General features: G+C 41.9%; 2 protein-coding genes and 1 long non-coding RNA gene across 4 annotated transcripts in view; 2 read left to right on the top strand and 1 right to left on the bottom strand.

The window, feature by feature from the left end:
• BCR (BCR activator of RhoGEF and GTPase) overlaps window positions 1-7,705 on the top strand; it is a 98,095-nt gene extending 90,390 nt beyond the window's left edge. Inside the window, exon 24 of the mRNA XM_085075982.1 lies at window positions 383-7,705. Coding sequence (XP_084932108.1) covers window positions 383-472 — 90 coding nt within the window. The 3' untranslated portion in view covers window positions 473-7,705. The remainder of the gene's footprint in view (window positions 1-382) is intronic.
• On the bottom strand, window positions 2,370-11,230 carry LOC146430359 (uncharacterized). Its single transcript, XR_014855343.1, has 3 exons — window positions 11,143-11,230; window positions 8,686-8,846; window positions 2,370-2,507 (listed from the first exon to the last, which is right to left on the bottom strand). It is a non-coding gene; the product is annotated as an uncharacterized LOC146430359 (long non-coding RNA).
• Window positions 11,231-11,319: 89 nt separating this feature from the next.
• Window positions 11,320-22,145, top strand: part of SPECC1L (sperm antigen with calponin homology and coiled-coil domains 1 like) — a 61,945-nt gene continuing 51,119 nt past the window's right edge. Inside the window, exon 1 of one of the 2 annotated variants that reach the window (XM_085075981.1) lies at window positions 11,320-11,459. The gene's annotated coding sequence lies outside the window, so the exon portion shown is untranslated. Of the gene's footprint in view, window positions 11,460-21,469; window positions 21,487-22,145 lie in introns of those variants that run through there. The other variant, XM_085075980.1, reaches the window with a different exon arrangement.

Genomic DNA, 22,145 nt, shown 5'->3' with positions numbered 1-22,145 from the left:
CAATGCTCCTCATCACTGAAACCACCTTCACTGATGCACAAATTCTTTGGCCACTGCTGCCTTTGAAGGTGATGCAGAAGATTGGAGCGTAGAGCCTGTGTCACGAGATCAGGCTGGTTTGTGCATTCTTCATGAAATAATGGCAAATTCTAGATCAAATTTTTTCACTGCTGGAACACCAGCACCATTGTTCTACCTGCAAGCTGAAAAGGGTGTGTCTGAAGCACTGCAGATTTTACTATTCCTGCTGCTGTTATAGAGTATATTAAATACACAGCTGCTAGATGTTCCCATAGAGAGCTGTATCACCAGCTCTCACACAGACAGCATGAGAACGAGTTTTTACAGGACTTTAGTACTACCTTGTCCTTTCTCTTTCCAGGTTCAAGTTCTTCTGTACTTCCTGCAGCTAGAGACTATCCCTACCCCAGACAGCAAGAGGCAAAGCATTCTCTTTTCCACAGAGGTGTAGGTGTCTGCGGTACCGACAGGTCACAAACTGCTTTTGGAGTAACTCTGTCACCCCTGGGAAAAGAATGACTGGTGTTTCCTCAGACTGGCCTGTTCCTGTGCTGGGGAATTCCAGCCCTCAGTACTTCTGGTGTTTATTAACCAGAGACAAGCTGGATAGAACGGAGAAAAACCTCTCCTTGTGCTGGTAGGACCAGAACTAACCAGAGATGGAGATGTGTGGAATCTCCACTAGAAGGAGCAATAGACATTTGGACAAATGCACCACGGAGTGTGGCAATTACTCTTGGTGGGAACGTGACAGAAGGTATTCCTCATTTTATGGATTTAATTTATCATAAAGAAACTCCAAGATTTCTACTGGACCACTTGATAGGACACCCCTTTTTGGGTGAGGGGGCGTTAAAGGATATATCACAACTGTGTCTTTAATAACTGCTGTTTTTCAAGTACTGTTCTAGGCCACAATAATAGCATTGCTTTGCAAGAGGAAGGAGAAGAGAAGGGTCTGGGATCTAAAATCCTCTCCACAGAAATTCAAGTCTTGATTTGAATATGGTTCTAAAGAAATCAAACAGTTTCATGTACAGCTAGAACTATTGGCTGGTTGGGCACTGGGGTTTTTTTTGTTTGTATGTTTTTTTGGCTCCCCCACCCCTTCCCATACAAATGTTTGTACACCCCAGGGAAGGAGATGTCCTGCTCTTGCCTATGTTGCACTTCTGATGGGTTTTGTTGGGTTAAGACACACTCAACGAAATTACACTATAAATAAATACAGCAAATTAAAGAGAGGCAAGGGAGGATAACAGTCAGTCATTCTGTTGCTTGTTTGCGTATAAAAGCAGGGGCTATATTATCCAGGAAGGATTGCTAAATTCCTTAAATCCCACCAAAATTAATGCAAATTAATTGGGAAGACTATTCATTCCCAACACTCCAAAGAAAATATATTATCTCTGCAAAAGTAATTGAAGAATTTGTGGATTTAGAAAAAAAATCAGTGGCTCTCAGTTTGGCTGGCTGCTTACTCCAGACTTTTATCAGAACATCTTTTTTTTTTGATACTTGAATTTTTGGAGGCTTTCTACATTGTTTCTACAAGAGTCTTTTTGTGATAGATACAAACACTCTGAAAAATGTCAGAATGTACTTTATGGACAATCTAGCAAGTAGCATGCATTGTGGATTCTCCAGAAATTTCAATTCTGTTTTAAATAAGAGCAGTGAAGAAGTTTCTGTGGAACTCCATCCAGCAGTACAAAAGGTCTGGCCAAACACCAATTTTGTATTTCCTTCCCTAAATCAGTTGAAGCTACAGGGGTGGAGAAGGGCAGCAGTATTTGTCCAGGGAATTGAAAGTGTAGAATCTATTGCTGGTATCCAGAGCCCAGCATTCTGGCTCTGAAGCAGTGGTGCCAAACATCCTGGGGGGTGGGAGTGAGGCCATTTCCTAAACTATTCCAGCCCCCACTACTCCCACCCAGCTATGCAGCATCCATTTAGTGGCATCTGTCCATCATTGTCCCGGTGAGAAGAAAAGTACAGCTGGAAGACAAGGGAAGGAATCAACACAAAAAGGGGAGGGAGGGACAGATTTCGAAAGATTGGTAGGGTCAGGCTGTTAACATCATTTGCAGAGAAATACGACACAGAAAGTGACCCCTCTTGTGCTGAATTGCACATTTTCTGATGGGTGATCTGCAAACTCTCAAAAAAAAAAGCAAAGGAGTGTTTCAAACAAATAGAAAAAAAATTGAAGGGAAATGATTTTGTAGTCACTGTAAATCTGACTGCTGCAGAATATTAGAAATTATTGTACTGTGAAGTTGCGAAATCAGAAAGGAACAAATATAAATTACAATTTTGTGAGTATATCAATATTTTGCATGCTTTGTAAGGATTCTTATAGGAATTTAATATTGCTTAGTATCCCTCCCTCCTTAGGTCTGGGAGCAAACCTCTTTGTAATGTAATGTACAACTAGAAATTCCTTCTCTCTTGTATGTATTTCCATGACATTCCAACTTCTGAACCTGCAAAACAGAAAAAATGTCTATAGTAGGAGGTGCTTTTGGGGGGGAGGGAGGGAATGAAGGCAAGGAAACTTGAAGGCTTAAGATTTTGATTTTTTAATTTTTTATGTTCATTTCTTGCCTGTTTGAAGGTGAAAATTAGTCACAATCCTGAAAAACATTAACTTGAGCCATGTTGTGCAGAGCAGTAAAGCACTCTCTGGGTTTGTTTCTCTGTATTTGTTCTCCCTTTTCTCTGGCAGCTCTACAGCAATCCTTGTACTGAGACTGCACTCCTGCTCCCACTCTGGGGGGGATGAACCTGAGGCAGGAGCACTTCATGCTGACGACTTCATGGAAAAGGGCAAAAACCCAAGCTATACCTGGTGCTGGGTGATAGCCTTTTCCTTTGGTGTTTGGAATCTGTGGCTGCTCCTTGCAGTGTTGAAACTGGAAAGCAATACCATAATGACTGTGCCAATTTACTTTTGCCCAACTTTTTTATTTTTATTTATATAGGAAGTTAATTTTAATATTAAATTACTGATCTATAATATGTAACCATGAGAAAATTGCTTTTGCTTTGGTTACTGTGACAGGTTGTTGCTGTCAGTCTCTCATTACAATGCTCAGTTCTAATGTAATGTTATCTAACATGCAGGCATGTGGATCAGGGAAAAAAAGTTAATTTAACTTAACCCTTTAATTATTTCTGTTAAGTATGAATATGTGTTTCCCCAAAGCTGGTAATTTTGGGCTGGAAAAGATAGTAGATCGTATTGCTGATGATGAAATCATGGACTGATTTGAAATATGAGAATTGATTTCTTGAATTTCCTTTAATTTTGCAATTAAGTTTTTTCCAATAGTCTTATGTTTTCAGAAATTATTTCCAAAAGGCTTTTATGTTTTTTTTTCCCAGGGATTTTGGTTGGGGTGTTTTGTTTGTTTGGAGGGTTTTTTTGTGTTTTGGGTTTTATTTTTACTTTTTTTTTTTTTTTAAATAAGCCTTATCATACTTAAACAAAAAGGGAAATGCAAAACTGGGCTTTAGAGAAGGCCTTCTGATTTCTCCTCATATACATTCCCTTGTGAGTTGTGTCAGAACACTGAACTCTTTAATTTTCTATCTTAAAAGGTACAATATAAACAACACAACAGCAAACTAGGGAAAAATTACCCTTTATATGTGCACTGGGAGTTTTTGCTCCTTCAGTTTCTAATGTATTGGAGAGACCTTTCTACAAATGTCACTTTCAGGAACAGGAATCTGAAATGTTTAAACTTTCAGCTAAGGAAATTCAGGTGATTAGGATAGTCTGTGTCTCTCCAGTTAAAGACAGGGAATAAGCATCAGTTTCCTGGCATTTAGAAACTATCTTAAAATTCTCATGGATTTTTTTAACACTGAATAGGCTTTTAAGTAAAATTTTAAAAAGTGAAGCAAATGAAGGGAAACGTTTTTGAAGATGGACAAGAAATAACAGTTACTAGCTCAGAGTCAGCTTTGTGTTTGTGTGTGCTTTGTATGGGAGGGAAGCGTTGGAAACCAAATTGAAATACATCCATTCAAATGCTGCTGGCGTTCTTTATTCTTGCACATTTTTAACAAGTTGAGGTAGTAGCTAAGCTATGTCAGGCTGTATTTTAATGCTGCTATTTTTCAATGTATCAGCTAAGGGCAAAATCCAGCAGTGTGGTGCCTGTCCTTGCTGGTGCCCACTGCCCGCCTCGGCTCTGGCCATCATCACGCACATGCAGAATCGTCCAGCACTGCGTGGAGCCAAACGGCCCCTTGTGGTGTTGGCCATGAGGTGGTGGAACCAGAGGATATTTATGGGAGGTGCAGGATTTTTACAGTTTATTAGTTTTACCTGTTTAAAACTGTTTTATGGTCGTTCCTGTTAGTTTTCTATGACTTTATTTAAACAAATGGACTGTTCTTTAAGGCAGATGTGGATTTCCAGATTAGTTTGTCACCTGTGTTCATTTACCTTAATGTGCTATTCTTTCAAGTATGTAAAAAATGCAAACTGACCAATGTGGTTTTAAAAAAGTTTAAAATCTGATGGCAAAACCCCAACCTTCTCTGATTCTCACTAGGTAATCCTTTTGTTTCAGTGCTTGGTCACCTACTGGGATAACTTTATCAGATGTGGCATTCTTGTTACAGGAATTTTAGTATAAAATGGGAAATGTTTTAAAAAAAAACTTCCCCTTTCTCTTTTTAGTTTAATTCAAGATGGCAGGGACTTGTAATAATAGAAGACCAATACAGTTATGCAAGATCTTTTTGGGGGTATTTGTGTCTGTTCCTTGAAAAAGAAAAATCTGAAAGGGCAATTCGTAGATACTGTCAAATTAATCAAATTCTTGTAGATAGTCACGTGTTTATGACCTTTTAAATTTCTGCTCCAGGGATGTTTTTCTTTGTAGACTATGCTAATATTGTCATACTACTGTTAGTGAAAAATAAACGTGGTACCATTCCCTTCCTTGAACACAGGGCCTGTGCAACTGAGATACTGGAGCCTTGGACTAGTACTAGCAATTCTCCATTCTGAACTAGGATGAAATTAATATTCATGTATATTCTTTGAACTTTCTGATTGAATAGAATTAAATCCATGGATTGCCCTTAAAATCAACAGAAGCTGTAAAAGAAACACTGTTTAACAGACTGTTCCTTAACAATCTTCAGGGAACAAAACCAACTCAAATGAAAAAGGGAAGCATAATTAGGAATTGTTCAGGTCATGTTGCCTGGGACTAGAATGAAGTTCTCATTTTGTGTTACAGAAGATAGCTCATGCCCTAGATAACTTGAGCAAAAGCTGTCTTGCCAGTAAATAAACATGAATATGGGAATGCCAGGAATTTAGCTACAGCAGCCTCACAGTTCTGATGTGCTGCAACCCCTCTTTCTTGCTACTGAACATTCACAGTTCAGCGCTAAGAAAGCAAAGCTTATCACTTGCTCTTTACCTTTTCTCCCTGTGACAGCAGCTATAGCATCTGTATGTTAACTTAGGTGAACTACCACCACAAAGAAGTAAAAAAACTCCTAGAACCACAAAGAAGTAAAAAAGCTCTTAGAACCACAAAGTTGGACTATTGTTTAAGCTAAATGTCTGGTTTTGGGGCTTCAAAGATAAAATGCCACAACAGCTATAATGACAAAATGGTTGGGGCAGTAGGACGAAAGCAAACCTGAGTGTATATGTTGTCCTTATTCTCCTCCTTTCATGACCATATCATTAGATTTATGCCTCTCAGGTCAAGCAAATTCATAAATGCTCTTGTCAAGGATTAGATCATTAAATGACCTAGTTTGCCTCCACTGTTGATTCTCTTTGTGTTACCATCTTACAGTGACATTGCTGGAGACCACTGAAAAGCACGCAGCGGTTTTTACATAATTTTTTTCCTGCTGCCATGTTTCACCTCACAGCAAGACAGACCCCTCCTTTTCCAACAGAACCACTTCACATCATTCTGCACTGTAGCAACTACCACACCGAGAGGTTCAGCTTGTAGCAGTTCTACAGAGCAGAGCCCTGGAGGTAGTTAAAATATTTCTAGGCTTCTTGCACAGAATGGACCAGGTACTGCTAAAGTTCTGGGCTCATGCAGGGCTGTATTGTGAGCTAAGTAAAATTCTATTATTTACAGCTGTTCAAGCATATTTGGGAATTAATATGATTACAGAGTGCCCAAGCCTAGCAGAAGTGTTTGCTCAACTGCGTTGTCTTAATTGCAGTCATGTTCAAATCCTCTCTCTTGTCAAAAATGGCTCATCAGAATAGAGAAAATTGTATTTTTCACTAGAGCTTTTGCTTGTGTAACTGCTGTGGTCTGTTCCCCAGTGGTAGGATGTCCTGAGAATCTCAGACATTCTACAGATGAGCTGTTTCTCTAATCTGCAGAATGATTTATACCACACGGCATTTTATTTCCCTGTGGATGTACAAAAGGGCAGGCTTGTGTACAAAACAGCTTCCTGCCTGGAAGGAGACTGCAGTAGCTTCCTGGAGATGACCCCAGGCGAGGGTCAGAGCGGGTCCAGCCCACCAGTGAGCAGAGGCTTGCTGCTGCTTGGGTGCTCCCATCTCCCCTGGGGCAGTTTGATGAGGCTCAGAAGGCAGTTGGGAGTTCCTTCTTACTGCACCCAACCAAGTGAGCAAATGTTGATCTAGAGTAGCTCAAAGTTCCTCCATTTTAGTCCCATTTTGGAAGAAACAGGGACCGTGCTAATTCAGGACTACACAAATAGCTGAAAACTGATCCATATCTAAAACTTATTTATATATAGTAGATGATAATATAAAAGCTGCCATAGCAAAAGGTCATTTCGCCACAACAGCCTCTTCTACTCCCTGCCTTCTTTACTGCTTCTCACAGCCTAAAAGAAATCTTGTCTTTAGTTTCAGAGTCACATACAAAACTTGCAGAATCCCAGAGAAAACTTAGCTATGCAGAGACTGATGTTTCAGGAGTACTAAAAGTGATTACCAAGGTGGCAAAAGGAGGGTAAGGAATAATTGTGTTAGGATAAATGAAAAACATCACAATGAAATGGTGAATTTAAAAACTGTCTCACAGCAGGACACTGAAATGTTGTCCTTCCTGTGTCTGTCCAGAAAAAAAAAAAAAACAACCAACTGAGCCTTCTCTTGCCTATGTAAGTTGTGTAGTTTGTTCTTAGCACTAGTATTATAAGTGTTTATAATCCATGAAGAATTCCAAGGAAACGAGTTAAGACTATTTATTTAAATATAAATACAATTAAATTATATAATTAGTCCTAAATTATCAGGTCTAGAAGACAAACACCTTGTTATTGTTTGGGTCATTTTGGGTTTCATCAGTTAATACTGTTGGCATTATTTTAAACACTACCATGTTAGGGAGTCAGTTTTTGACATTTTATCCTGCTGTTGCTAGTGCTTCAGTATCTCATAGTGCTCCGTTCTGGGGAAAGAAAACCTAATCCTAATAGTTCAATACTGAAAGGTGTCAAAACCATACTGCTGAACATCTCTCAGTTTAGGCCCAAAAAGAAGGGAAAGGGAAAAACTGTCATTCTGGATATTTTTTTTTAACTTTCTGAGAAAAGTGGTATGGAAAAGGGATCCAAAAACTGTATTTGGGGGAAAAATGTCTTAAGGCATTTGTAGCCTTTCTTTGTACACAATGTTAAATAAAATCTCCTGTATCTATGTTGTCAGGTTCTTTTGGTCTTATTTAAATAAAAGTGGGCCTATATTACACTGAATGTGTGAATTGCATTCAGCTGAGTTTGCTGGAGGTATGGAATTTAACACTGCTGTTTCAAAATAAAAGCTGTTTCTTGGTTTACAAGGTAAAAGCTATATCACTTAAAATCTAGAGGTTAGTAAAACAACTGAAACAACTTTAATGTGTGGAAATAGTTTACATATGAGGTAGAGAAGTAGCTGAGCAACCCAGTCCATGTTCCCATCTGTATGAATCCTTTTGTAGGAGTTCTGCTTCAAATACCAGCCCATCTCAGACCTTGTCAACTTTACATTTGTGTGCAGAGCACTTGAACTGTAGTTAGTATTTGCTAAGAAATCAGCTCTGGCCTCCAGTTTTTCAAATACTGCATGAAATTAGTGGGATTTTGTAGGAATCAGTGTGGAAACTGAATCAGTTATTTAAATCAAGTTAACTTGGTGCTTTATTTAAATATTGTTTAAATTATTAATGTAATTAAAGTACATTTATGTTTGAATATAGTCCAAATTTAATATAATATATAAACCTTTCTACAATAAAAAAATACCTGCTTGAAAGCTCTCTAGCTGATTTCATTAAGTGTGAATCACAAAGATTACAGGTCTCCATTGCAATGTTGGAAGTAGATAAAATATAGCTGACTGTAGTGTTTAAAACTACAGTGATTATCATGCTTTCCGTGAACTGGGCAAAGAAGGGGAAACTCAATGACTATTATTAATGCATCCTACCAGGGGTCTGGCTGTATAATATAAAATAGTTTTCCAATAGCTTCAGTGTGGAATTCTACCATATTGGTAGAATCTGGTTCTCCCTCTCCCAGAAAGCAAACCCTTGTAGTGCAACTGCATGGAACAGCATTAAGATGCCCCTGGATGAGGCTGGAAGGAAGGGATCGTGTCCTGCACCAGGCACTCTGCACCCACAGCCATGCTCCTACCGTGTCCAGCTCTCTGCTGGCTGCCAGCCTGGAGCTTCTCAGCCACTTCTCCTGGGTGCTTTTCCCTGATTGAAGGCCCCAGGTTAGCAAAGCTGCCCCAGGCTCGAGATGAGCTGTGGCATGCAGGCCTGTGCAAAGCAGCCAGCACACACCTGCAGCACCTGGAACGAGAGGGAGAGAATGAAACCTAAGGCTGGAGCAGGAGGAGAAAGAACATGAGAATAATAGCCATGGATGTTCCGTGCAAATTGCTCCACCTGAGCAGGTGTATTTCCATTTTCCAGACAGCCCTGAAGCTTGGAGAGGCTGCCCTGGGGCAGCAGCTCCCCTGAGGCCAGCGGGATGCAGCTGTCAGTGAGAGAGAGGATCAGCCGTCCCTGCCTGACTCCAGAGAGAGATTTGCTCTTTGTTAGAAGCCTCCAGTTACGGAGATTCTGTAATACTCTGGGGCAACCTAACCCCGAACATAACCACAATGAGAAAGCTTTCCTAGCAGACAGCTGAACCACTCTCGCACATGGTACAGCACATAATGCTGCAATTTTACACCTTTTTTCAGTGACCTTTTAAGTTCCAGAACCAAGATCCAAGACATATGCACTGTCAGCTAGCAGCTCGTTCATTAATTCACTGAGCTGAGTGACTGCTTCCTGCTGGAAAACAGAAAGCTGAGCCTTTTGTGGGCTACTGTGAGAAATACATTGTACAAAACAAATGCAGACATTTTTCATATCCTTAAAACAGAAGTAGGGCCATTGAAATGCCATTTTTTAGCTGATAAATAACTTAAAAACTAATCCAAAGGTAGCAACACAGAACAACATTTTGCTGAAGGTACAAGGGATCAGAAAATCTAGCAGAATGACATTGGTCATACTGTAGGAAATTGAGCATCAGGATTATTAAGCATAAAGGAGCATTTCACTTTCAAACAAGCACACCATGTCTGTGCAGTCTTCCAGGGGAATCCCTACCAGGTAGGAACAGGCAGAGTGATACAGAAATGGACAGGGAAGGACATCTCAATGAAATGACTGAGTTTGTAAAACACATAAAAATTTTCCCACCATGTAAATCAAACTATGTTGCAATATCTGGCAACATACATCCTGTCAGTTTTAAAGGGAATTCTGACGTAATAGAGATGTTATTTACTTTGATTTACAATATTAAAAATTTAACTTCACCAAAGATAATAAGGGGACTGTAAATCATACTTGTCCTACCGGTCTGCAGCCTACAAATTCCTTATTCCTGTGAATTCTATTCCTGTGAATTCTATTCCTATGAATTCTAGGAAGGAACGTACCTCAAGGGAGTATCTGCAACGCAATCTTACACTGAAATGTTTCTTTTGCTAAAATAGCTGAGTTGCTGTTGGGAGAGAAGCTTTAACCTAAATAGAGGGGAAGCTTTTACAGGGATGTGTCAAATCAGCACATTTTCTTCATTACTGTGTTCACAGCCTGTGCCTGTAAATACAAACTCTGCTATACCTCCCACCAAAACACCCACGCTGCAATTTGGGTTTATTAACTGCAGTTGCTGGTTATTCGTGACAAGTCAAACAGCCTGCACAGTGATGGGCTACAAAGCTGAGCTTTGTTTAGTGCATTTGAAGGGAGCTCACGCTCTGAAAGCTTGTGTGCACATGAGTTCTTGTAACCTAAGATGACAAAGCTATTTCCTACCACAGTGTGCTGGTTTTGGCTGAGGTAATTTTCTTCAAGGTGGCTACTATGGGCTATGTTTTGGGCTTGTGCCGAACACAGTGAAGAAAACTCTAGACCAGTTAAGTCACGACACACATTTAAACAGCTACTTCTCACTCGAATGAAAAGCTACAATTACAGATCCGGACAGTAAGGCAAGGCTTTAGGAGACCCACAGCCCCTCACTCATGCATATGTTACCTGCCCTGTGCATGCTTGTGGCCAGAGCTTACAATATGCATGTTTATTCCCCTGCCCCCCAAAAATCCTCCAAATAAGTGATTTTTTCACCAGTCCCAGATGCAGGCCCTCAGCGGGGCCCTTGCCGCCCTCTCCGCCCTCAGACGGGCAACGAAGCTGGGGAAGGGCCTGGAGCTCAGGTGTGCTGGGGAGCAGCTGAGGAGCTGCGGTGGGGCGGATCCTGGAGAAGAGGCTTATCCCGGAGAAGAGGAGGCTCAGGGACCTCTAGCAGCCGTGAGGGGCCGGGATCTGCGGCTGGGAACAAGGACAGGACGAGAGGAAACGGCCTCGAGCTGCGCCAGGGGAGGTTCAGGTTGGACACGAGGAATAATTTCTCCACAGAAGAGGAGATCATACATTGGAACGGGCTGCCCAGGGAGGTGATGGAGTCACCGCCCCAGGAGGTGTTTAAGGGAAGGCTGGACGTGGCGCCCAGTGCCATGTTCCAGGTGACACGGTGTGGAGTCACAGGTCGGTACCGACCGTCTCCCAGCCCTGTTCCTACCCAACCGATGCCGACGCCCCGCGGTTCTGCCATTCGGGCACAGCCCGCCCGGCCTGAGGGAGGTGCGGCGCCGCGCACGCGCCGCCCGTGCCCGCGCCCCGCCCTTTCCCCTCACGGCCCCGGGCGCGGGGCGGGCTCGCGGGGGGCGCGTGCGCGGTGCCGCCAGGGGGCGGGGCGGAGGCGGAGGCGGAGGCGGGCGGAGGGGGTCCCTGCCGTGCGCGCGCCCCTCCGCGCCCCCTCCTCCCGCCGGCCCGGCCCGCGCGGCGCCCCCGGACCCGGGGCCGCGAAGCAGCGGGAAGGAGGCGGCGGCTGCCCCGGTAAGCGCCGAGCGCCGGCGGGCGCAGCCCGGCCCCGACCCCCGCCCGCCCGCCCGCCGGGGGGTCGCCCGCGGCCGAGCAGGCTCCGGCAGGGCCTGTGTCCCGCGCCCCGGCCGCGGCGCCTCACGGCCGCGGGGAGCCCCGGGCTCGGCTCCTCCTCACCGCCGCCCCCTGAGGGGCCGCGCTGTCACCCCGCGGCGGCGACACCGCCCCGCGCCCGCCTCGCGTCCCCCCGCGCCCCAGGGGCCGCCCGCGGCACCCCTGCCCGCCCTGCCGCGTCCTCCCCTGTCACCCGTGTCGCGATGTCCCCGCGGGAGTGCCGCGGGGCACGGGGGAGGCGCTGAGGGAACGGAGCGTCCGCCGGTCCCGGCTGGCGGGGAGGTGCAGGTTGGCCCGCTTTTGCATCCCGCGGTAGAATCATTGGCTTCACGCTGCTGTGTGTGAGAGGGATGGTGGTTCGTGTGGAGCTCTCTGAGCAGAAAGGCGGAGCGCCCGCGTTCAGCACCCTTCTGGCTGGGTTTTGGTGTGCTTGGGAGCACCTTTGTCTGGATTCTGGTCTCCTGCTTCTCTGGAGCGCCGTTTTTCTGCCTTTTGATACCTGAACGAACCTCTAAGTGCCAGTTCTGTGCCTGCTGTCTGCCATCCTGTGCCTCACAGTATCCCAGCTTCCACATCTGTCATGACCTGGTGTTACCAGGGATGTAGGAAGGCAGGTTGCTATAGCTGGGCCAAAAGCAGTCCCCAGCCTATTCTGAGAGGTTCTGTACGCTGTGTCCTCAGAGGGAAAAACAATGCAGTGCTGATGCCCAGCAAACTGCACCCTTCTCTCCCACAGCAGCACCTCACCGTCTGTGATTGCATGAAGTGTCTGTGCTGGGATCTGGAAAACACAGCTCTCTTGTAGCAGAAAATGTGTCATGTAAGTGATTCCGCAGGGTGAAAAAAAGCTCTAAGGAGCTGTTGGTTCTGTCGAAGGGCATAGTCTGTGCAAACTCTGCTCACCCCAAAAGCAAACATAAACCTTCTGGAGCTGCTTCCTGCTTCATTAATGGTGTGGACTTTGGCTGCTGAAAGATTGGCAAATTAAAGCCAGTGGCTGCGTTTAACACTGTGGATCACAATGTAGTGCTGCAGTAGCTCAGAAGTACAGTTTCTTCTCTGTCTCCAGCTTAGTTGAATGTTGTTAGGTAGTTGCTAACAAAAATGAAAAGAGAAGGTCATTGTAAATAGTCTGAGATTAAAACTGTGAAACTGAGATGGGAGTAGTCTCATGTTTCTTGTAACACTGCCACTTCACTTTCAGCTAATGGAAAAATCAGATTCCAGGCTGGTAAACTAGGTGAAGTAAGGAAAAAACCCCTTGATTTTTCAGATGTTTTTGTATGGCTGAAGATACATGCCTTTTTCATTCTTTATTGGATGTGATACAGAGTTGGGAACAAATAGTCTCAAATCTTTTTAACGTAATTTTCCCTTTCTGTCAAATGAAGGGCCATCTAGTTAAAAAATAGAGCCCACATTTTCCCAGTTATCTGCTCAAGCTGGTTGTTGACATATGTTTTAGTGTGATCATTGGTAAAGATCTGTCTTCTCTGGGTTGTTTTTTTTAAAATATGATGATGGTGGAACATCAAAATGGGAAGATTCTGTGCAGGGATTTCCAGGTGTCGTGGACTTTACCTTCTATTGTGTTTTGCAGCTCCAGGTTATTTCCCCTTCTCCTCTGTGCTCTAGGGCAGTGTTATCTCTGTGACCTTCCAGGCATCTCCCAAAGGTGTCTTCTGCATCAGGCTTGGGCAAAGGTGCCCCTTAATGGAGAGTGTGTCCATAGCAGCAAATCAAAGACAAGTTGGATGCTAGGCTGAGGTCTGGCACATGATCAGCCGCATCGTCAGCATGGACACTGGCATGGCTTTCTTGGGCCACCTGGCATTTCCTGAGCCATCCCTGGACATCAGTTAAAAGTGGCAAATGCCAGGTCTAAAACTTCTTGAGTTTTAGAAGTTTCTGTCTAAACATACTTTGGAATAGATATTTTTATGCTGCGAAGAGTTAATTGTACAGAATAAATGTGATGTACAGTTAACATTTTATGTATGAATAGATACATACTTAGAAGTAACATTTTGAAGTTAAACGAATTTGTGCCATTTTTGCTTTACTGCTGGTAAAACTATGAAAGAAGAAAATGGATTCTCAGTAGATGGAGGCTACAGAAACTCCTTAAAAGATCTTTCACTAATGGAAATCAGAAATTCTTTTTTGACTTTGTGCTGTTGGAGCCTGTCTTGCCAACAAGGATCCAGCCCTAGAAGTGTGTATGCTATTAATGGGACTGAATCACTATTGCTCATTGGGAGAAACAGCATAAGAAACATTATGCTTCTACTTCCTGGCTTAAAAAATCACCCCATTTAGTCTTTATACTGAAAAAGGGAGAAAAAGCAAGTGTTGGAAGCTGATTTATGTACATAGTGGTAGCCTTACGTGACTAGTTACGAGGAACATATTACTTGTTTCTTTTGAGTTTATTCCAACTGAAATGATCACAGAAGCCACCATTTGGAGCACTTACCAGTAGTGCAGCCTGGAAGTAATCACAGGATCCTATCTTTTAACATATAAATAATTCATTAGTAGAGTTTTCACACATACATGCATGATTTTCTTTGGGAAAGAGGACTTTGCTATGAAGGCACTGCAACTTTTGATCTTCATCTTTGTAACTATATGTCTGGGGATACCTCAGTTTTACAAAGAACTGACACTGTGTTGCAAATCAGTGGCAGAACTAGCAGCTTCCCAAATTGCAGGGCAGAGTAATACATGAATAAATTGTAAAGTTAGGTGAAAAGAGACATTTTGAGGGGGTTCAATCTGCAAGGTTTCAGTACCAAAAATAAAAAAGATAATTTAGAACTAGTCATTTGTTGCATATTAAACGGTTGTAAAGCCACTAAAGCAAAATTTCAGAAGAATAAATAGCAAAATTTTATTTACTTCACAACTTGGTTTGATGTTTTTGAAAGATAAGTCTTGCATCAATTTTATTTTCCATCCCTGTTTGCCAGAATGATTTGGTACAACTGATTGTTATAGATGCAGTTTTATTCAGGGAAATAAACTGAGCATCTAAGAGGTAGTATGTAAATAACAGTAAAAAAGAGTTAAGGCAGTGTTGAGGTACTCGAGTGATATACTTGATGACATCAGCCTGAAAGTATTGGTATTTTTTTGATGCTAAAACCATTTACTTGACTTTGGTCATTTGGCCAGTGTAGGATCCATGCTCTGCACAGGTACATGCAGTGAGTAATGACTTCCTGTGGGATCTACATTTGGGGAGGTGGCTGGAAAGCATGACCAAGAGGCTGGCGTCTTACCACTCCTTGAAACTTTCTCTGTTCTTAAAACATTTCTATGTATGTTCTTAATTAAAAGCACACAGTGGTTTTGGCAGATGGAGCCTTCTTGAAGCTTTGGCTACAGAATTTCCTTACTGTGTGAGGGTTGGTGCTGGAGAGGCTCTTCGACATATTTCACTGTTCATTGCTGGAATGCTGGCTGTCTTTGTATGGACAGGTCTTAAGTAACATGGGCAAGTTTATAAAAAGTATCTAGTAGACCTTGACTTTCTCTGTTTAGCCATAGGATTTCTAATTTTTTCTTTTTTTTTTTTTTTTACTGAGTTGCCAGATTATACTGAGCTAGAAGTTTCTTTTATTTAGCAAAGTAAATGACACTGAGGTTTGATAATGGGCGGGCATTTAAAGTGGCATCTCTTGTGCAATGTCTTTTTAGACAATGGTCTTGCCTGTTTCAATTTGCTTTTCCCTAACAAGTCACCAGCACTTTAAATAGCTAATAGCAAATATTTCCTTCAAGTGCCTGAAGGAATATGGGCTTTTCTGGAGGGGAAAAAAAAATTAAGGCTACTTTTATAGACATGATTCCTACCACAAATCTAAGTCTGCACACTTGACATTTTAGTTTTGCTTTTATTTCTTTCTGTTACAAAGAAGATCCTTCTTTCCTAGCAATGACAGAATCAGGGAAAGCTACTCTGCACTTGCTTGTATGAGATGGATAATTATGTGTCTCTTTTGGAAATTATGAACTTCTTAAATACACACAGTTTCTGGTAGTTGTCATCAATTTATTCTTGACTTAGGATTTGTAAATATGAGGTGCATCCTTGAATGTGGGACTATCATTGGGTTTGACTATACTGAGAAGATTTCATCAAGAATAAACATGTTAAAATGAACACTTTGCAACATAAACTTTTCCCTCATAACTGTTGCTGATCTTTCTAGTTTTATACAAAACTACAGGAGAGGGTTTCCTCAAGCTATAGCATGGGCATGCCTGTGACTTTGAAAAAGTTTAAAGGTGCCATCATGTTCTCCAAAGGTTTTGATAGTTTGCTGGGATAGATATTACTGTAGACAGTCTAAATTCTGTTTGTGAAAACTCAGGAAAAGCAGTAAAAATATTTTAAAGGGTATAGCTCCAAGTGTGCACATGAGATTTCAGTCTACTTAATTTTATATTCAGAACTACATTTGCTATATTAAAAACATGAAATCATACAAATACTCATTACAAAAACCTCCTGACAGTTTTCCCAAAAATCTTTCTGATATATACACCTGTAAAAAATAAATACTGTCTATCTACAGAAGAAAATTCCACTAAGTCTGTCAGTTACATACGTTAGTGTTGTAATATAAAGAATATTTGAAGGAAAAGAAAAATACTTCAGTATAGCCTTTTTTGATAGAAAGACTGCATTTTTCTGGAGGAAAAACTATTCTAAGGCCTTCAGTCACACATCAAAGGCATGCCAGGAAACCTGGAGATATAGGAGCTTTTCAAAGAAATACCTTAAAAGTGTTTCAGAGTGCACTTGGCATTCCATGGGGATATCAGCACATCAGCAGCTACATCAGTTAGGGATGCTGTACTGGGCTTTTAGTGCTTTCCCAGGCTTTGTCCCATGTAGAATTCTCCAACAACCAAACTGTCCCAGGGAACAGCAACTCCATGAACAGGCTGGTGATTCACCCTTTTCTGGAAGGCTTGGAATAAAATTTGGAAGAGAAAATAGTGTTACACTTCTTCCCTGGGGAAAAAAAATTGTCAGCAGATGGGAGCTTCTCCATCCTGTCCTGAGGACTTTTCTCCCATATGACTCAGATGTATGTCCTTGAGCTTCCACACTGGGGCAGGTAATTGCTCCTCCATTAGTGATACAGGGTATTTAGGAAGGATTTGCATGTGGTTCTGTCTCTTCTCTGTCTGCCAAGCCTGAAGGACTTTAAGCTATGTAGTGAGTGTGCTGTTGACAGGTTTTGGAGGTGAGGAAAAATGTGGGCCACAGCGCAGAATTCAAATCCATAGATAGCCAGCCTTCAGACCCCCTCAGTGCCCTGCTTTGTTGTGTGTTGATTGCTTAAAAATAACATAGTCATCTGTGCCCTGGAATGGTGTGGCTTGGAAGGAGGTGGTGGTTGGGTGGCTGGCAGCAAGAGGTTCATTTAAAGCAAGGCTGTTGCTGAGTGTCCAATAGCCTGAAACGGAATTAAAACAAATTTGGGGCTACACTGTCTCTGAAAGGATGAGACTTCCTTCTTGTTCCCAGTCCCGCTGCTTCCTTTGCATAGTATCTAGCAATTATAAGGTGAGTCAGATCAGTCCTGATCTGTCTGAAGGACCAACTCATCAAAAATGAGCTATGATCTCTAGAATGGAGAGAAGGGAGAGGACCTAGGAAGGGGTGCGACTGCCTTTTTAGGTGGCAGGGTACAATTAAAATATTTTCATGACTAACTTAAGCAATCCCCAACAGGCACTTCCCTCCCCCAGCCATAGCAGGATTGACTTGTGCATGGGCCATTCCCATTCAGGCCATTCTCTGGTGCTTCTGAGACCAGGATGGTCCTTCTGGGGCTGGAAATCCCAGAGCTGTAAGCACCTGGGGCCTGGGAAAGTCCTCAGGGGATGCATCTCTATGCTGCTTCTGTTCTCTGGGATTTTTTTGTGGCAATGCCTTCAAGAATGTTGTCGGACAGGGTTGGTGGTGAAGTGGACATAGCAAGCAGCCAGTCACCTCCCAGTTCTAGAAGTCCAGGCAATGGAAAGTCCTCAAAGTCCTACAGGTTTTACCTGTAACACACATGTGCAGGATCTGCTGGTTTGCCTCCTGAAATGGCCCATTGCACATCCTTTCTCTGTCCCCCTTCCTGGGCTGGGAACCTGGCTGCTGCCTGCCTTACTCCTCCCCGGGAACTTGATGCAGCAGAATCATTTGCTGCAGTTGTTGATACCAGAGTTCAGCTGACAACATTTACAATGGACCAAAGGGAGGAGGTCACCACTGGTCACCTGCTCTAGGCAGCACTTTTGGGAACAGCTGTGCTTCAGAGAGAGCATTGCAATGAAATTTACCCTGAGCAAGTCAGTTTGAAAGGGAAGGAAGCTGTTGTTAGTTGTACACCTTTTGTTGTGCTATTCTACCAACTTCCCTGGCTTTAAAATTGGCTGGTTTGGAAAGCAGTGCCTGGCAGTGCCAGGAGAATTTCCATGTGTGTGTTTGTCAGTAGGACTCATGGCTGTAGGAATCACAGCAATTAACTGTGTAAGCATTCCACTAGTGGACTTTGTTGAGGAATACAGTATATACCTAAGGTTATAAGACACTAAATACACCTTTGTAACGGATAGGTTACTGATTTTTGTGATAACACTTGCTTTAGAGCATATTTGCAATAACAGGTAAGAGCACTTCCAGTTAACGGAGTTCACTGATCAAGTATCACTATTTAGATTAGTGAGGTTTATACTTAAAGCTGGCCAGTCCTTTGGCTAGGAAAATTGGTGTGTTATTTTTTTTATTTCCCTGGAAAACCAAAGTGTCACTGTACGAATTGGCTCTGTTTAATTGGAATATTAACCTAAGGGTTTTACAGGGAAGGTTGGTATTTCTGCTGTTTGTTCAAGCATGTGAAATCTGACATAGAAGTGTAATTGCTGTCCAGGAAATAGGTATATGTTGCCTCATCTCTTAGTGCATGGCTTAGAATTTGGATGTAACTGTGAAATTTACCAAAAGAAGTGAAAAATTACTATGTAACCAAAATGACCTGTGTTTTCAACACCAGTGAAACAAACCTTACTCAATAGTCATGTAGATGGTATTTGATCTGTAGTGTAAGCAGCCATAGTTATTGGGCATGCTAAGAATACTGAGCCTACATAGAATATTTTTTAATCAGCTTAATGATGAATACCGGTTAGGGATGGATTTACCTGGTCTGTTATTCTGTTTTTCAAAGCTATAATTTAAAAAAAAGTCTTCTGAAGCTGCAGTCAGTGTAGAAGCTCCTCCTGAGACTGAGTTACGGACAGTGCTCCCCTTCCCTGTGGAACAGTTTCCCCATGCTAGCTGATGAACAGTTGTTTTTTCTTCCCTTGGCAGTGGTTTGAAATAGCAGTTGTTATAAATAGGAGCTTGAAAACAAGGCTACATAATTTAATTTTGTTATGAAAAGGCTTTTAGAGCACAGTTTGTGAGTTCAGGAGTTCTGTAAATGTTCCTGTCACTTCTCTGGAATGTTAAGTATTGCAACGGTTACACATCGCTCGCAGCAGCTACAGCTCTGAAGTTTTCTCCAAAGAAGGAGTAGAGAAATTGAGGTGTATAACAACCAATTCTTGCCCAAAGCTCTGCTCTTTCCTCCCTTCTGTTTGAAACAGAGGTAGCAATAGTAAATGTGGCTTGAAAACAGTGGATAGAATAACTTAAATGCAGAATTCCTATTTTTGTAATTCTGCAACTTGTAGTGGAAAACTGTAAAGGCTCTTTAGGGTTTTTAAGACAGAAAGTACTAGGAAGGTCTTTCCTCTCTAAATGACTCCCTGCAGCTGTTGTTTCAGCAACGCAGCCCCTTGTGCTCCATCTATATTGCACTGCAATGCACAGTTGTGTATTTTCCTCACAGCACAAGAACAGAGCAGCCACTGCCCACACTGGCACAGGGATCCAGCCCACCTGGAGCTCCAGCCCACCTGCAGCTGTGAGCAGATGCCTTAGGAAAAAACCCAAACTGAAAGTCTTCACTCCTACCCTGACTGCTTTCCCACCCTGCAATTAGTTTTGGCTCAGAGGGGTTTCTGAGCCTTTTGTGCTCAGCTATTTAACATCCATTAGGGAATTTCTCTACCTTGTGCATGACCAGTCTCCCCATCCCCCCATAAAATCTACATTAAAAATACAGCTCACTTTTTTCCTTAGAACCTGGCTCTAAATTCATTTGCTGGTCCTTAGATTTAGCACTGGAAGACATGATTAACAGCCACTCCCAGTCTGCCTTCTCGATGCCATTCCAGATTTGATAGGCTTTTGTCATGTCCCCTGTAAGATGTCTCATGGGAGCTATTATATACCTTTGATCTTATTTTTGCCCCTTGCTCAACCATTTTAAGATCTGTAGGAAAACTTTTTTTTTTGAGGTTGAGAGAAGAACTGCACATACCAATTAAAATGTGGGTAGATGGCCTAACAATTGATTTGTTGAATGTGATGTTTGTGTTTTATGGTTCATTTTCTATTCCTTTCCTTATTAATTCCTGGAATTGCATTGCTTTTTTTCTTTTCCTTATTCCTAACACTGTACTGATAGTTTAATGAAGTTGTGAATCACAACACTGAAGTCTTGCTTAGCAATATTACACTGAGAGCACATTTATATTTGAAGCTGAGGTTGCTTTTCCCCAAGAGATAGATGTCTTTGTGTTCACCTATATTTAATTTTGTTTGCTGTTTTTATTGTCCAGCTAGTCTCATAAGGGTCTTTGTGATTCCATGCACTCTCCTGTTATCCTTGGTATCTTAAATTACTCGCTACCATCAGCAAAACTTTCAAATCACTAAAACTGATGTCTTGATCTTAAGCAATAAAAGAAATGCAGTATTTGCTCTGGGCTTCTGGAATCCAGTGGTTTATATATCATGTTTTTGACATTATTGAGCAAGAGACATTTTTGTAGAGTGCTTGTGCAGCTTGCAGGCTGAAAGTTATAACTGTAGAGAGATGTGTCTCTTTCTGTATAGCTTGTTTCATATTCCAGGTATGAAGCTTTTTGGTGTCTGTTCTGTCTTGTCCACAGAGACTTGGGAAAGTTCCGTATCTGTGTTTTACAGGGGGTTGAAGAGGCTGAATTTTATAATCTCTTCACTTTTCTGCATTTTGGGACTGTATAAGTGACCTGAAAACGTCATTGCCTAATTATTTGGGCAAAGTTGTCAGCATAAATATATCAAAACCAAAGAATTTGCGCAAATAGAGAGTGAAAGTGTACTGACTCCATTGCTCTTAGACGTGAGCAATTTCCTCTCTAACTTCGGTATTTTCAAAAATGTTCAGTATCCTCAGATTTGAGGGATCATTTTTTCTATTTTTCTGGATCTCTTAAAAGATAATTCTAAGGTTATTAATAATTTTCTTGATAATTCACCATTTTTAGTAGGTTAATGCCTCATATTTTCAACTCATATCTTATATCTCATATTTTCAACTAAGGGCAAAAAATACTTTTTTGTTGCTTAACCCTCTATCGTCTTCCAGGCACAGGAAACTATATTTTGTACTCTTGTAACTGAGCTTTACTTTTGTGACAGCAATATTAGGATAAACAAGCATATTAAATAATGGATGAGATTAAAATAATCACAGTAAGAAATCATAGCCTCCCTGCCCTGCCTCAGTGCTCAGGGTTTGAAGAGTAGCATTGCATGTTGGCTGGGTGGATGTATCATATCAGTTTACAGTCAGGAGCAGAGCCATGCTATTGGGCAAAACAGTTTTAAATTATTATTTATGCAGTTGTGTTTGCAGCTGGTATAAAGTGCAGGACTGGTTCCACATGCCTCCACAGAGCAGGGAGAGCACACTCCTGAGCAAGGTTCTCCTGTTTCCTGGACTATGTGTGCTGTGGAAAGAGAGACGTCTGGGAAAGGATACAGGTTAGAGTGAATAGTTACATTTTAGTTTAGGAATGCAGTCTTTCTATCTGATATTTTGGGATTGTTTTGGCTTTTTTCCATTTTGATTAATTGATACTGTTTGTGCTACCATTAATCAAATGTTTTCCAATAACGTCTTATGCCTGTTGATGAGTATTTTCTTTAGTAGTGGGTTTTTTTCCTTCTGCTTCCTTTTTTTTTCTTTTTTTTTTTTTTTGAGGAGGGAGGAAGTGTGTATAAAGGGAAAGGAAGTCTTCAGTAATTCCTTCTTTCTCCCTAGGGCAAAATATTAACTACAGTTTTATATGCAGTATTTTCTTTTTGAAACAATAGTGAAATAATGTTTTAGTTCTCATTTGAATTGTTAGTGCTGTGTGTTACTCTTCAGAAAGCTTCCTTTGGCTAGAGAGCATTTTATTAGTTATTTTAAAATTTATTGTTAAATTTTCTTGTTGGGCAGAGACAAGATTATTGTTGATTTGTAATAGTGTTTCTTCCTAAGGAATGTGGTGGTGTTCTTCAGAAGCACAAAGATAGCCTTTATCTGCCACACCTGCCTTTTGAGAAACTGGATGAAGCAGGGCTTTTTCTACTTCCAGTCCAACAATACTGATGTCTTCTGTTTGCAATGCTTTTTCCTTCCTGGAGAAAGCAGGATG

This window comes from Lichenostomus cassidix, chromosome 15, assembly GCF_008360975.1.
Source record: "Lichenostomus cassidix isolate B80296 chromosome 15, HeHo_3.0, whole genome shotgun sequence".
Lineage (NCBI taxonomy): Eukaryota > Metazoa > Chordata > Aves > Passeriformes > Meliphagidae > Lichenostomus > Lichenostomus cassidix.
This window is presented reverse-complemented; position numbering and strand designations above follow the sequence as displayed.